This window comes from Cebus imitator, unplaced genomic scaffold (genome assembly GCF_001604975.1).
Source record: "Cebus imitator isolate Cc_AM_T3 unplaced genomic scaffold, Cebus_imitator-1.0 Scaffold126, whole genome shotgun sequence".
NCBI classification, from domain to species: domain Eukaryota; kingdom Metazoa; phylum Chordata; class Mammalia; order Primates; family Cebidae; genus Cebus; species Cebus imitator.
The window spans coordinates 822,795-839,542 of NW_016107441.1; the positions used below are offsets into that span (position 1 = coordinate 822,795).

Consider the following 16,748-nt stretch of genomic DNA (forward strand, 5'->3'; position numbering starts at 1 on the left):
TAGGTGATGGGGAGGAAGGCAGCAAATCACACTGCCACTTGTGTACCTATGCAACAATTTTGCATGTTCTTCACATGTACCCCAAAACCTAAAATGCAATAAAATAAATAAATGGAAAAAAAAAGTGAATTAAGCAGAATGCAAGGTCTAGTGTTGACAGTGAAGGGAACAGAAAGCTGTACTGATTGTAAGGGTGACTGGAAGAAAAATAGTGGCTGGTGTTAGCAATGAATGAAGTGGGATGCTGTGTCTGGTGTTAGAGGTGAATGGAACAGAATGTTGTGTCTAGCATAAGGGTGAATGGAGCAGAATGTGTATCTGACATTAATAGCAGAATGCTGTGTCTAGTGAATGAAGCAGAATATGGTTTAGGAGTTAACAGCAAATGTGGTGTTTAACACTAGAAATACAAGAATCAAATTGAAGTGTGTCCAGAAAAGGGTTAATAAAACAGGCCTGAGGCTATCTTAGAAAGGGCCTCTTGCAAGTTTGCCTCTTGGATGGCATCTGGGAAGTTAGATTTTGCATATATTCCTTCTTTCCCTAACTGATAAGGCTGGCTCACTGTGCCTATATTGTACAAACAATCTGGTTCATGCTAAACAATCTGCTTTCCTTTTAGGCATCTGGAATTTTGGCACATGCTAGGCAGAGGGTGCTGATGTGACCAGCTCCCAGTTAAAACATGGCACACTGAGGCTCAAATGAATCGTAGAACAGTCTCTGTTTTTCTTTGTCTTGTCTTTCCTTTTTTTTTTTTTTTTTAGACAGAATCTCACTTTGTTGCCCAACCTGGAGAGCGGTGGTGTGATCTCAGCTCACTGCAACCTCCACCTCTCTGGCTCAAGTGATTCTCCTGCCTCAGCCTCCCGAGTAACTGAGATTACAGGCACACACCACCATGCCTGGCTAACAGTTTCTGTTTTTCTGACTTTTTGGGCAGAAATATAACACACACGTCTGCATGTTGTTGCTGGAGTAAGAGTGCATTCTTTGTGACCCCTCATGGGAGGGTGAGAGTAAGGAAGCCTGCACATGGATTCCTGTAGTCTCTGTCTATGTTCTTTCCCCCTGATGAGCCAGCTGTATCTTCTGAATATGTTGCTGTAATAAATCTTAGCTGTGGAGAGCCGAGAATGGGAGAAGAGCGGAGTATGTGAGCAGGGCAGAGGGCTCCTCTCCTCTCCTCTCCTCACCTTGCTCTCTCAGCTTACCTTTACCCCCCCACCTGCTCGGCGTCCAGAACACCTTCCACCAGGACCACCTCAGCAAGTTCCCACTTAAAGAAAGGTGCTAAGCAGGTGTACATGTCCCTGCGTCAGGGTGAGAAAGTCCAGGCTATGTATATCTGAATCCATGGTACTAGAAAAGGACTGCACTGCAAGACCCAGACCCTGGACGGTGAGCCCAAGTGTGTGGAAGAGTTGCCTGAGTGGAATTTCTTTCTTTTTTTTTTAAGACGGAGTTTTTACTCTTGTTGCCCAGGCTGGAGTGCAATGACACGGTTTTGGCTCACTGCAACCTCCGCCTCCCGGGTCCAAGTGATTCTCCTGCCTCAGCTTCCTGAGTAGCTGGGATTACAGGTGTGTGCCACCACACTCAGTTTATTTTTTGTATTTTTATTAGATGGGGTTTCATTATGTTGGCCAGGCTGGTCTTGAACTCCTGACCTCAGGTGATCCACTCGCCTTGGCTTCCCAAGGTGCTGGGATTACATGTGTGAGCCACCGTGCCTGGCCTGGAATTTTGATGGCTCAAGTATTTTACAGTCTGAAGTCTCCAACAGTGACATGTATCTCATGCCTGCTGCCATGTTTTGGGACTCTTTCAGTAAGGACCCTACAAGCTGGTGTTCTGTAAAGTTTTCAAGTACAACTGAAAGCCTGCAGAGACCAATTTGAGACACATCTGTAAATGGATAATGGACATGGTGAGCAACCAGCACCCCTGGTTTAGCATGAAGCAGGAATATAGCCTCATGGGGACAAATGGGCACCCCTTTGGTTGGCCTTCCAATGGCTTCTGGGGACCCCAGCATCCCTATTATTGTAGTGTGGGAGCAGACAAAGCCTATGACAGGGACATCATGGAGGCCCATTACAGGCCTGCTTGTATGTTGGAGTCAAGATTGTGGGGACTAATGCTGAGGTCATGCCTGTCCAGTGGGAATTTCAAATCAGACTCTGAAGGAATCAGCATGAGAGATCATCTCGGGGTGGCCTGGTTCATTTTGCATCATGTATGTGAAGACTTTGGAGTGATAGCAACCTTCGATCCTAAGCCCATTCCTGGGAACTGGAATGGTGCAGGCTGCCATACCAACTTTAGCATGAAGGCTGTGTGGGAGGAGAATGGTCTGGAGTACACTGAGGAGGCCATTGAGAAACTAAGCAAGTGGCACCAGTACCACATCCACACCTGTGATCCCAAGGGAGGCCTGGACAATGCCCGATGCCTAACTGGATTCCATGAAACTTCCAACATCAACAACTTTTCTGCTGGTGTAACCAATTGTAGCCCCAACATATGCATTCCCTGGACCACTGGCCAGGAGAAGAAGCATTACTTTGAAGACCGTTGCCCCGCTCCCCACCAACTGTGACCCTTTTATGGTGACAGAAGCCCTCATCCATATGTGTCTTCTCAATGAAACCAGTGATGAGTCCTTCCAGCACAAAAACTAAGTGGACTGGGCATCCAGCCATCGAACCCCTCCTAGTTCTTTATCCCACTCCAACTCCTTCCCCTCTCCTAGTTGTTCCAATTGCAACTTGAAGGGTGGAATATCAAGGTCTTTTTTAGTTCAAAAAATAAAAAAATAAAAATATCTTAGCTGTGAATACAACTTTATGCTGAGTCCTATGAATCTTTCTATCCAATCTCTGGATATGGGGTTAGTGTTGGAGATCCCTGACATACGATATTTACTATTAATGGTGAAAAGAGCAGAATGTTGCACTTAGCTCTAAAAGTGAATGGAGGAGAATATGAAGTTGAATGTTAAAAGCAAATGAAACAGAATGTGTGTCCAGTGTTGGTAGACAGTGGAGCAGAATGTGGTGTCTGGCAACTTGTATTGAACCATAATGTTGAGTCCGGTGGAAGGACTGATGGATCAGAAAAGTGTAGAGCCTGCAAAGATCTGCAGGATCCTGCAAAGTATAGTACATAAATCAGTAGTGAGTAACTCCTTTGCTTTCCATGTTTTAGGCAGGGCAAGGAAGTGGATACTGTCCTTATTTGTCCAGGTGTTCTATGCTCTTGGGCAATGGGACCTACCTTGGGTAGTGATGCTCGAGAACCAGAGCTCTGGGTGGTCATAGTGAGCACAGTGGTGATACCTAGGCCCACACGAGCAGGTGCAGCATCCATGTTGATCCAGAAGGAGATCCATGACAGGATGACGATGAGCAGGCTGGGAATATACATCTGAATCAGGTAGTAACCCATCTGCCGCTCCAGGTGGAACCGGGCCTCAATGCAGGTGAATTTACCTGCAAGAAATTGCAGTGAGAAGGCAGTGTAGCCGGGTGAATAGGACCAAAAGCTTTAGGGTTAGAACAACCTTGGCTGGAGTTCTGGTCCAGTCTCATACTCCCTGTGTCCTTAGACAAGTATTTGAATTGTTCTGTATATGTTTGTCGTGTATAGTAAACTGGGGATAATAATAATACCTCCTTCATATAGTTACTTATATGGTTAATGTGAGGATAAAATTAGATGATGCTTATGAAAAGCTTAGCACGGTCCTCATACATTATAAATGTTCTGGATTGTCAATTGCCATAATTACCATTGTCATCATCATCATCAACAGCATCAATATTTTGTTGCTGAGAATGGTCCTAAGTGGCACTTTCTCTACCTTTCTTCCAGTTATCTTCCCAAAATATGACTTGATTCTGTTATTTCCTCTTCTAAAACCTTTGGTCCCAACCTTCTTTCCTCATACAAGGCAGTTCTCATTACCTACAGGAAAAAGTTCAAACTCTTTAGCCTGACCTTTATAGTCAAGCTCTAACCAGTATTTCTGTCCACTTCCCCATCACTCTTCACCCTAATCATGACTCCCTACATGCCATCCCTTGCCTTGAGCATGCCCTGAACTTTCATATTTCTGAGCTTCTGATCTTGCTCATCCCTTTGCCCAGAAAGCCCTTGTTCCTTCCCACAACCAGCCAAAGAAATCTTCCTTCTCCTCCATGGCAGTGTAAATGTGAGCAGCATTCCTTCTCCTCCAGGCAGAATGCTGCTTTTTTTCTGTGTTATTTGAACCCTGTTCACATGATCATCAGAGCATTTAAGACATAATGCAGTGAGTGAGTGGGCAAGTCAGTCTCTCTCTCTCTCTCTCTCTGTCTTCTGCACTAGACTAGGCAGCTTGTCTCCTCCCTGTCTGTGTATCCCTGGAACTGGGATGGAGCTAGTCCTAGGATGGGGTCTTAGTTCCTGTCTACTGAAGCACAATAACTAGAGAATTTCCTGAAGCTCCCTGGACTCTAAGCTCCATATAGGCAGGGTCTTGTCAGCCTTTTATCCTTGCAAGCATAGGGTCTAGCACAGAGCTCAGCCCTTACTAAGATGAACATGGTGGAGAGTCAATGAAATGAATGAGAATATGCTATGTACGTTTAGGCTGTTTCCATATCTTGGCTATTGCGAATATTACTGCAGTGAACATGGGAGTGCAGATGTGTCTTTGAGATACTGATTTCATTTTCTTTGGATATGTATCTAGAAGTGAGATTACTGGACCATAAGAGATTTCTCAATGGATGAATGGATAAAAAAAATGAAACATTATTCAGCCTTAACAAAGAAGGAAATTCTGCCATTTATGACACTGTGGATGAAGCTGGAGGACATTTTTATATTAAGGGAAATAAGCCAGACACAGAAAGACATATATTGCATGATCTCACTTATATGTGGAATCTAAAATAGTCATACTTATAGAAGCAGAAAATAGAATGGTGGTTGCTAGAGGCTGAGGGGTGGGGGAAATTGGGAGATGTTGGCCAAAGGGTACAGAGTTTCAGTTATGCAAGATGAATAAGTTCTGGAGATCTAGCATACAGCTATGTGACTAGAATTAACAGTACTGTCCTGTATACTTGAATTTGCTAAGAGGGTAGATCACCTTTTCACTGTTTTTTTTTTTTTTTTTTTTTTTTTTTTTTTGAGATAGAATCTCAAAAAAAAAAAGCCCAGGCTGGAGTGCACTGGTACCATCTCAGCTCACTGAAGTCTCCATCTCCCAGGTTCAACTGATCTCCTGTCTTAGCCTCCAAAGTAGCTGGGATTACAGGGTTGTGCCACCATGCCCAGCTATTTATTTTTATTTTTATTTTTAGTAGAGACAGGGTTTCACCATGTTGGTCAGACTGGTTTCAAACTCCTGGCCTCAAGTGACCCAACTGCCCTGGCCTCCCAAAATGCCAGGATTCAGGCGTGAGCCACCACGCCTGGTCTTTTATTCCCCCTCCACATTTTAATAGTTTTAAAATATATTCTGAATATTTGACCCCTATCACATTTATGATTTACAAATATTTTCTCCCATTCTGTGGGTTATCTTCACAATGTGTCTCTTGATGCACACGAGCTTTTAATATTTATGAAGTCAAATCTAACCGTTGTTTTTTCATTGTTGCTTGTGTTTTTGATGTCACATCTATGAATCTATTGCCAAATCTAAGATTAGTAAGATTTGCCCTCATGTCTTCTTCTAAAAGTTTTATCATTTTAGCTTAATCTTAAATATAGGTCTTTAAGAGGGTAGATCTTAAGTGTTCTTATCAGGCATACGAGATACACACACACACAGACACACACAGACACACATACACACACTGAGAAGTATGTAAGGTGATGCATATGCTACTTAGCTTGAGTGTGGTAATTATTTCACAATGAATATACATATATTTATATATATATCAGAACATCATGTTGCATACCTTCAATATATACAATTGTTATTGTTCAGTTATACCTTAAGAAAGCTAAAAAGAAAGAATAAAATAAAATACTCTATAAAGAGTAAAAGACTTGGTATGTGAAGGTCAGTTGTGGTGATTTGACTTGGGAGTCATTACTTTCACCGCTGCTATGGGAATATCATTATTGCTGAAGGGATGAAGATAATATCTTTGGAGGTTCTGAAACAACTCCGAGGTGACTCAGAAAGAGGCAGCTGCCCAAGACAGATGAGAGCCCAGGGTGCCTGCACTTTCACTGGGCTTTCTACTTGCACCAGAGCCTACGATCGTTTCTCTCAATCCCTATCTTTCACCTTCTCCTCTTGCTGGCCTTCCATGCCTCTCTACTCTATGCAGCTGGGTTCAGATCCCAGCTTCCTACCCATCATTCCAGTTGCTGTACCAGCCAACCGACTTTCTTCCTCCATGCTTTTATGGGCTTGTTCTCAGCCTGAGACAGGGTATGCAAAGCCAGTTTTGATCTGGCCCCAATCATCCAGATATTCAATTTTCCAAAAAGGCATGGGAGATAGAGAGCTGAGCTACACCATCGTGGCTTCTCTGCCTTCTCATAGCTCACAGGCTGGTGAACCCTTTGTAGCTATTTACTAACCTTCAGTGCCACTTCTAAGCTCCCTCTTGCTGAGGTCTATTGTGAGTATTCTCTCTACTTTTGCTCTACTGGAAATGCCAGTTCCTCTGTGACAGAGACTACTAGGTGTCTTCCCAATATCAGTTCTTCACTTCTGCCTTAGAAATAGGATCCATTCCACTACCTGGAATAATGACTGTATTTACCAGCTTCCCTGGTAATTAGGTACAACCCAAGCTTAAGCTACTCACTTCAGGACTCACAGGAAGAAAATATCAGAGCCACTTTTTTGTTTCAAAACCTATTCTCTTAACCGCTAGGTAATAAATACAGAGCTGTTTCCATCATGGGTACTTCATAAGATCTGTTGAATCAATGATTGAATGTGTTTGAAACAACCTCTGGTCCTGGTTGTGGGGTGGGATCTGAGGAGGATGGCCCTTGTACCTACCTGTGTTGTAATGCTTGGTGCAGTATCTCAAGTCCTTCTCTTCCTTCAAGATAAACTGGGGCAGAGTTAGTCCATCTGCCACCTGCACAGCTCCCTGTTCCTGCCACTCAAAGATGAGGTCATTCATGGTGTATCCAACTGGGATGGGATCAGAAGAAGGTTGGTTGGGGTTAGAGACTGAGAGACATCAGACACTTGATGGTACTTGTGAGACCATGTTGCTTTTCTTTTCCACTCAAGGGAGGTAAAAACTGGTTAATTTTTATATCTACATCATAGCCCTTCCACCTCTCTTCCCAACTTTCTGCATTAGCTTGTACTGTTGTTTCCCCTCTCACTGCCATGGTGAAATGCAGTTGATATCTGCTATTTTCACCTGCACACTCTATCCTTGCCAACCTCCCCTTTTGCTCACGGCAGATATTCCTCTGCAGAACAACTCTTGCTGAGACTAGCTGCTGGCTGGGGCAGGAGGGGAAAGGTGTGAAATGGTGACTTGAGCTAGGCCAGACCATGACCCACCACTTCAGCGACTCTCGAGTGAAGTAACAAAACTTTCAGAATTGGTTTGTGCTGATTCCCCTCATGGGTAGTACTCCAAGGAAATGGTCTACTAGTTCCTGTTGCCTAAGTGCTCTGCCTTGGTTTCTGTATTTTTAAGTTAGTCAGGTTGGTTTCTCTGTTTGCAATCAAAGGAGTCAGCTATCCAATCTGTTAAAATCCTGGTCCTCCATAAAGTCTACTCCAGTACCCTCTCTCCTTCTCCATCAGAAGGAAGCATTCTTTCTGCCACAAAACCACAGCACTTTGTACTTCTAACAACACACCACTCACTTGCCGCCCTTTGTTAGAGTTGTTTTTGCAGTAAGTTGTTTACCTCCCCTGCTGGAGTGAACATCTTGTGGGTTCAAGGACCATGACTTATTCAAGCCATTTCTTTTCCATTCACATTCACTATAGATGTGGAACAATGATCCATTGGAGAACGTGCTGGCTCCAAAACATGGACCTCAGTCAGGCCATGTGAGGGAAGTTGTATTTCTAATTTTCTAGAAGCAAAGTCCTTCATCAAATATTTTGGGTTATTACAGTAATCTCCTGGGGTCTAGTGGTTAGGAGCAGCTGTGTGGGAATTTCTGCCTGTCCCATGGGTAAAAGGGAGACTGGTTTTTTCTAGTGGACTCATGGAAGACACTCACAGCTTTCCAGTTGCATGATACATGTCTGGACATCCATAGGGAAATTCTTCAAGTCCATGGGGCAGGCCAGTGTCAGGGTGATTCTGGGAAGAGAAGGGAATTGAATGATGCAGGATCCACATATTGGGGAGGCTGTGCCTCTATTCTAGTTATAATAGAAAATCAGTTGTCCAGGGTAGGGAAAGAAGGTCAGGGAGCTTGTGTTTGTTTGTTTATTTATTTTTGAGAGATAAGATCTCTCTTTGTGGCCTAGGCTGGAGTGCAACAGCACAATAATGGCTTGCTGCAGCCTCGACTTCCCAGGCTCAAGCAATTATCTTGCCTCAGCCTCTAGAGTAGCTGCAACCATAAGCACATACCACCATGCCTGCTAATTTTTAAAAAAATTTTTGGGCTGGGCATGGTGGCTCACACCTGTAATTCTAGCACTTTGGGAGGCCAAGGCGGGTGGATCACAAGATTAGGAGATTGAGACCAGCCTGGCTAACATGGTGAAACCCCGCCTCTACTAAAAGTACACACACACACACACAAAATTAGCTGGGCATGGTGATACGTGCCTGTAGTCCCAGCTACTCTGGAGACTGAGGCAGGAGAATCATTTGAATCCAGGAGGCGGAGGTTGCAGTGAGCTGAGATCATGCCACTGCACTTCAGCCTGGGTGACAGAGCAAGGCTCCATCCCCCACCCTCCCCAATTTTTTTTTTTTTTGTGGAGACAGGGGTGGTCCAGGCTGGTCTCAAACTCCCAGGCTCAAGCATTTCTCCCACATCAGCCTCCCAGGTGTGAGCCACAGTGCCTGGCCATGACATGACTTTTATATATAGAAAGCCCTGACAATTACATACACATGTATGAACTGTTAAAGTAAATAAAGGAATTTAGCAAAACTGAAGGATAAAAAATCCTCAAGTGGTTGCAGCAGAGCAGTGGGAAGCAGAGTGCGGCCAGCTGCTTTGGGGACCTGCAGACCCTCTGGCCTTGGGCATGCAGATGAGCTGGGGGCCCAGGCCTGGCCACAGCCTCTGTCCTGAAAGCTCCCAGAGCCCTTGCTGTGAGTCCCACAGGCTGGGCCTAGGCCTGAAGCAGCAATAAACCTCTTTTCCCACCCCACCTTGGTGACCTGGTGGCCATCTGGTCTCCCAGCCAACTTTGCCCAGCCTAGACAAAGCTCCAGATAGCTGCCGGGACGCAGCACCTTTGGGTGGTGGTGGGTGTGGACAACTTATGTTTATTAAATAAATGTATGTGTATTTTCAAGTTCCTGATTGAAAAATGCAGACACAGAGAGGTAAAAGTAGGTTGCCTAAAGTGACACAGAGTCAGTGAACTTCAGGGTTTCTTTGGAGTCTAACTGTCCTCTGGACACCTGTCTTTAGCAAGTTGCCTGGATACCAGGGGCTGCCCTGCTTCCTTACTCTTCTGCATAGCCCTCAGGTAGGGACACAGCTCAGATTTTAAGTTGAGCAGTGCCCATGTGCACCTGCAGCAGGTGTTGCAAGTGGTTCTTGGCACGTAGGGCTCATCAAAAGCTATTTCAAAGAGACTTCCTGCCTTTTGGGTGTCCAAACACAGCTCACTCACATCAGTGGGCTCATGCTGAGATTGGCTGAAAGGGGTGGGCTCCCCAGGATTCTAGGCTAGCTGTTTATTTTGGTTGTTCAACCCTTACAGAGGCCATAGACTCAGAACCAGAGGGAGTCCCCTCAACAGAATTCAAGGCCTGCAGCTCAAGCTGGGATACAAGACTCCAGCTTGAAAGGCTTTTCCAACATCTGAGTACCTGCTGCAGAGGATGGAGAAGAAAGGCTTTCAGAGCCCAAACAGCCTTAGATCATCAAGCCAACTACCTCATGTGACAGGTGAGAAACCCAGGGGGCAGAGAGGGATAGGTTGAGAGTCATCTAAGGTCACACAGCAAGCTGATTTATCAGCCAGGATTCAAAACCATGTGTCCTGGCCTTTGGATTCTGAGTCCCAGGGTGGGTTTGCTCATGTGTTTGCGGGCAGCACTGCTATCCTGAAAAGCCAACCCTAATATCCTAAGACACCTAATTGGTGGCGTTCTAGTGGAACTGAGCTGACACTTTGGCTGCCTGTGGTGAGGTACACAGTCCTTTGTGAACTTCCCTCCTCCAGGTTACACCCACAGCTCTGGATGTGGGCCCCTTTAAGCACAAGGTTGAAGCAAAGGGGGGAAAATGAAAGGGAGATGGGGAGGGAGAAGAGGGAAAAGAAGGAAGTGGAAGGAGGGAGAAAGTGAATACAGTTGAATTTCTACAGATTAACAGCTCCAAAGTGGGGCAGCTGTCACACTGGGTTAATTTCCTGAAGTGGAATGACCTTGGAAACATCACTTTCTGCTGATCTGTCCTTCTATCATGCTGCACCAGGACTTAGCCTCCTAGAGATAGGAAGCTAGCCTGGCAGCAGCAAAATCCAAGCAGGCTGACCTTACCATTCCCCCAGCCAGCTGGGCTGAGTGGTCATTTCCTAAGCCTGTCACTCTTCCAGTCTGGATGTTTACTTGGCGGGGATGGGAGGGTGTGCCCATGAGTAAAGAAGGCCACGTGAGCCTCAGGTTCCTCTAAGGCTGCCCTTGATGATGAGGTATGTTTCTCTGAAGGACTGGGGCGGGAAGGGAAGACATTTAGGATGAGTGTCCTTTTAAGCTCTTTGAAATAAAAACATATTCATATATTGATGATATATTTGAGTGCCTATTGAATGCCATGCACTGCTATAGGACTTTGAGAGGGCATCAGATTCACACTAATATAGATTACAGTCTAGGCTCTGCTACTAACAAACTGGAAACTTCAGCAAGTTACTTAAAATTTCTGATCCTCACTTGTCTAATCTGCAAAATGGGCATAGTAAAACCTGGTTCATGGAGTTATTAGGAGGGCTAGATATAACACATGAAAAGTACCCAGCATGGTTAGTGCATTCTCAATGAATGGTAGCTGTTATTATTACATGAGTAAGGTAATAATAACACTTCTTGGTGTTATTCACCTCTTGGACATTGGTCATTTTCCTTATGCTTTAGGAGAGAACATCAGGGACTTGGTGTGGAGGGGTGGCAACAGACTCTGAAGGCTCTGTCCCTAACCAATATCTAAAGGTTATTCCACATCTGGAGAAGAAGATCTAAACTCCTAGACCCAGTGCAAGGTTTGGGGGATAGGAAGATTTTACAGAAGGGATGGAATAGCCCTGACCTTGACCACAAGCAACCCCATCTACCTGGCAGGCTCATTTGCTTTGAAGTTGCTGTGATTTTCTAGGTTTTATGCTTTAGCTTCTGCTATTGGTAATCATGCTTGAATACTCTTTCCTAGCTTGTTTGATTGTAATGTTGGGTAACTTAAACCCCAGCTTCTCTAGGATGCCTTCCTTGGTCTCCTTGGTTGTAATAAACCATTGGCCCCTAGAATGAAATACCCTAAAGCTGATGTCTGAGCATTCAAACTATTCTGCCTAAAGAGAACAATTACTTCTCCAGCAGCGAAGGAAGGATGGGTGGAAGAATTCTGTAGTGTTCCTGCCGGTCCTAGGGCTCATCCTACTCTGTTGTAATACCAGTCTTCCATAACTTACTGTGACATACGTTGTTTTGTTTGGAAAGGTTTAACAGATGTCATGGAGTCACGTTTTACTAGCTTCTAAGCTCAGTGCATATTTAATGTGTCTCTGACGGGACTGCCATGTAGTTATTCCACTGAAAGAAAATTCATGAGTCAAATACCCCATGGTATTTTATTCTTACTTGCTGAGTATAAGTTACAGAGCTGGGTCTGCCTATTCTGCAAAGGTGTTGGTTTGCCAGGGCCTGTTCACCTCTGTTTGGCCCCTCTTTTAGGGTCTGCATCCAGAAGGTAGTGGGGCAAGGCGAGTTCTGAGGAGGGAGTGGGAGAACCTGATCAGAACTCACCTGATGCTGTAGAGGACATTCCCATTCCGGGAGATCCTTAGCAATTTGTTATCTGTGGTGATCTCATGGAAGTGGGCCCCCTTCTCATTGGCAAAGAACAGGTCAGGTTTCCAGATGGAGTCCAGCATGGATGGGTCCAGGTCCAGAGAGTCGTCAGGGTATTCATTATAGGCCAGGCGGGGGTCGTTCCACTGCTGCCGCAGGAAGATGTTGACCCTATAGTCCTATAGCCACGAAACAAGGTGAAGGCAGTGTTAGGGCCAAGGACATCAACTTTTGGAGGGCCTAGGTGCTTTTGGCCAGTAAAACCTTTTGTGTAGGATGTTATTAAGTGTGGTTGCATCTTATATGAGGGTGAGACATAAAAGGTGTGTATCAGTCAAAAACCATGGGAGTCACAATTTCCCCCCGAAATCCTCTAAATGCCTGATGAGGTATATTCAACCCTGAGCTGAGATTACATAAATGTTATTCTTTCTTTTGAAAAAAATTAATCTAAAGAAAAGTTTAAAGATGTATGTAATAAACACTTGTTTTCATCATCCTGTTAATATTTTGTCATGTTTACTTCGTTTCTTCAAATAAGAGAAAAAATGCATTGCAGATAAATTGAAGTCTCCCTTTTACCCTCAACCTCAATAGTACAGGATTTCTTAGGCACACTATAATTTGAGAATCATTGGTCTAGACAGATTGAAGGAATGAAAGGAAAGAAAGCTGAAGTCTGAGCATTCAAACTATTCTGCCTAAAGAGAACAATTAATTCTCAAGCAGTGAAGGGAAGATGGGTGGAAGAATTCTGTAGTGTTCCTGCTGGTCCTAGGGTTCATCCCACTCTTGTAATACCAGTCTTCTATAACTTACTGCGACATATGTTGATTTGTTTGGAAAGGTTTAATAGATGTCATGCAGTCACATCTTATTAGCTTCTAAACTCAGTGCTTAATGTTTCTCTGATGGACTGCAAAGTGATTATTTCATTGAAAGAAAATTCATGAGTCAAATCAATTAGGGAAATGTTAGACCACATGAAATACAACAGGTTTCTTTATTACAGGACTTCTCAGAGACGTTAATATGCTGATGAGTTGTGTACATTTTAAGAAGGGAGTAGAATATGATTTATTTTGGCCATGGAACTCTTATTTTGTGCATGATGAGCATCTTCTATAGAATATAGGTTAGGAATAGCTGTCCTAGTCAAAACTCCATCCTCGCCTCCCACCTTTTTTTTTTTTTACCCAGATGAAGAAATTGAAGTCCAGGGAGAATAGAGACTGGCTCAGTGTCACTCTGAAAATGTAGGGCCAGAGCTGATTCTAGAACCCATGTGTTCTGACTCCTAGCTGAGAGTCTGCTCAATTGCCTCCTAGAGGAATGGAAAGAATCCATTCAGTTTCTATTCACAACGTGAGGAGCTATTATGGTATGTGTAGTTCTCAATAGCAGAAAGCTGGGTCATGCAGTTAAGAAATATTTCCATTAAGAAAGCTTTTGGTCAGGGGCGATGGCTCATGCCTATAATCTAAGCACTTTCTGAGGCCAAGGTGGGAGGACTGCTTGAGCCCAGGAGTTTGAGACCAGCCTGACCAACATGATGAGATCTTGTTTCTACCAGAAAATACAAAAGGTAGCCAGGTGTAGTGGCACGTATCATGGCCTGTACAGTAGCCTGTAGTCCCAGCTACTCAGGAGGCTGGGGTAGAAAGATCACGTGAATCCAGGGAGGTTCAGGCTACAGTGAGCATGATCATGCCACTGTACTGTAGCCTGGGTGACAAAATGAGACCCTGTCTCAAACAAACAAAACAGAAAAATAAGGTTTTAAATTTTATTACAGAGACATTGTAAACCTGGAGTTCGTGAATATCATGACACTACAAGTAGAGTTTAGGAAATATTTGTGTTTCCCAAGGAGGAAGGGCATAGCTCTCTGTGTTGGATCTCCCAGAGGGTCTATAGTTCTCCAGGTGATTAATATCCTCAGTTCAAGTGCAACCTTAAATGCTCTCCTCCAAGGAATAATCTCCACACATGAGGTCCTGCTATTGCTTTTTCCCTTGAGGGTGCTGGATAAATGAGGTCATGCAATATTTTCTTTTGCAATGCTGCTTGTACATCCTCATCAGTCTTGATCTGTCATTAGCAGGGATGAACTAAAACAAATAACAAGGCCAGGCGCGGTGGCTCATGCCTATAATCCCAGTACTTTGGGAGGCCGAGGTGGGTGGATCACGACGTCAAGAGATCGAGACCATCCTGGTCAACATGGTGAAACCCCATCTCTACTAAAAATACAAAAATTAGCTGGGCATGGTGGTGCATGCCTGTAGTCCTAGCTACTCGGGAGGCTGAGGCAGGAAAATTGCCTTGAACCCAGGAGGCGGAGGTTGCGGTGAGCCGAGATCGTGCCATTGCACTCCAGTCTGGGTTACAACAGTGAAACTCCGTCTCAAAAAAAAAAAAAAAAAAAAAAAAAAAAAAAAAAAAAAAAAAAAAAAAAAAAAAAAAAAAAAAAAAAAAAAACAACCTTCCTCACCACTCACCCTCACCCCGGCTCAATTCCTCCTACAGTGCATGCCTCATTCTCTTTTCCTATAGAAATATCAATAGCTTGAGGGTGGATCTAAGATGGCCGTTTAGGAACAGCTCAGGATTGCAGCTCCCAGTGAAAGCGCAGAGGGTGAGTGGACGCCACATTTTTATTGCCCACAGACTAGGAAATTCCCAGGCGGAGGAGCTCCATGGGTGGCCAGCGCAGCTGTTTTGGCCAGTGCCGCTGTGTCGGCTGGCGCTGCTGCTTTGCCCCATGTGGCTGCTTTGTCAGCACCCTGGCGCAGCGGTTCTCCATACAAAATATACTGGTCCAGGTGCCCTTTTGCCTGGTGATTGGAGCTACGGGAAGTCACCCATTCATCTGTTTAAAAAGGGGACTGAACAGGGAACCAGGACAGTAGATTCCAGGGCAAAAAAAGTGCCACGAGTCTCAGTGCCGCTGTTTAAGCCAGAGCAATGAGTTGCTGCACGGGAAAACACACAGATCCCAGCGCCTCTTCAACAGGTGACTGGAACACCAACTTAAAAAAAAACAAAAGCCTCTGAGGCAGGGAGCCAGGCGATTAGGCTCGGCTGGTCCCACCCCCACAAAAGAACAGCAATCAGAAACTTCTGGATTGAGAGTTTCACAGCAAGTGCAGCTTAACCCACGATGGTCTAGTTCTGTGGGGGAGGGGCGTCCGCCATTACTGAGGCACTCCAACACTAAGGAGGTAGTCAACCAATGTTGACACAACCCGCCGTTGCCAAGGCAACCTGCCACCACAGAGAGACTCCGCCTTAACAGAGGCGGGCCACCATTGCCGAGGCAGTTCTAACTACACCCATATAAACAGGACTGCAGGGAAGTTCACTTGGCAGCTGGGCGGAGCCCACAGCAGCTCAGCAAAGCCTCTACAGGCAGATAGTGACTAGGCTGCCTCCTTGCTGTGTAGGGCAGCTCTGAAGGAAAAAAAAAGAAGGCAGCAGCATAATGGAAACTCATAAATAAAGCCCTAAATCCCTGGGACAGAGCATCTGGGAACAAAAAGCGGTTTATGAGTTCTGCAGCAGCAGACCTAAACGTACCTGCCTAGCAGCTCTGAATGAACAACAGAGCTCACAGCTCAGCATTTGAGCTCCTATAAAGAAAAGACTGTCTCCTCAAGCAGCTCCCTGACTCCTGTATATCCAAAGAGCCACCTCATAAAGGAGAGATCAGACTGACACTTGGCAGGTATCCTTCTGGGACAAAGATAGCAGAAGAAGAAAACTGGTAACAACACTTACTGTTCTGCAGCTGCTGCAGGTGATCCCCAGGCAAGCAGGGCCTGGAGTGGACGTCAGCAGACCTACAGCAGAGGGGCCAGACTGTCAGAAGGAAAACTAAGAAACACAAATAACCTCATCATCAACAAACAGAACGTCCACTCAGAGACCCAATCTGAAAACCAGCAACTACAAAGAGGACAGGTGGTTAAATCCATAAAGATGGGAAGAAACCAGTGCAAAAAGGATGAAAACACCCGAAACCAGAGCACCTCTCCTCCTACAAGGGATCACAACTCCCCACCAGCAAGGGAACAAGGTTGGATGGAGAACGAGTGTGATGAAATGACAGAATCAGACTTCAGAAGGTGAGTAGCAAGAAACTTCTGTGAACTAAAAGAACACGTTCTAACCCAATGCAAAGAAACTAAGAACCTTGAAAAAAGATTTGACGAAATGCTCATGAGAATGGACAAAATAGAAAGGAATATAAGTGAATTGATGGAGCTGAAAAACACAACATGAGAAATTCGTGAAACATGCACAAGTATCAATAGCCGAATTGACCAAGCAGAAGAAAGGATATCAGAGGTCGAAGATCAACTCAATGAAATAATGGGAAGGCAAGAATAGAGAAAAAAGGGTAAAAAGGAATGAACAAAATCTCCAAGAAATGTGGGACTATATGAAAAGACCTAATCTATGTTTGATAGGCATACCTGAATGCGATGAAGAGAATGAATCCAAGCTGGAAAATACTCTTCAGGATATTATCCAGGAAAA

General features: G+C 44.7%; 1 protein-coding gene and 1 pseudogene across 2 annotated transcripts in view; one reads left to right on the top strand and one right to left on the bottom strand.

Moving 5' to 3' along the window:
- The window catches only part of LOC108312556, a 15,770-nt pseudogene extending 728 nt beyond the window's left edge, over window positions 1-15,042 (top strand).
- Window positions 1-16,748, bottom strand: part of GLRA1 (glycine receptor alpha 1) — a 116,347-nt gene that overhangs the window by 26,349 nt on the left and 73,250 nt on the right. For both annotated transcript variants that reach the window (XM_017540523.2, XM_017540522.2), the window contains exons 4-7: window positions 12,162-12,385; window positions 8,224-8,306; window positions 7,025-7,162; window positions 3,280-3,494 (exon numbers count right to left, since the gene is read on the bottom strand). In XM_017540523.2, coding sequence (XP_017396012.1) covers window positions 3,280-3,494; window positions 7,025-7,162; window positions 8,224-8,306; window positions 12,162-12,385 — 660 coding nt within the window. The remainder of the gene's footprint in view (window positions 1-3,279; window positions 3,495-7,024; window positions 7,163-8,223; window positions 8,307-12,161; window positions 12,386-16,748) is intronic.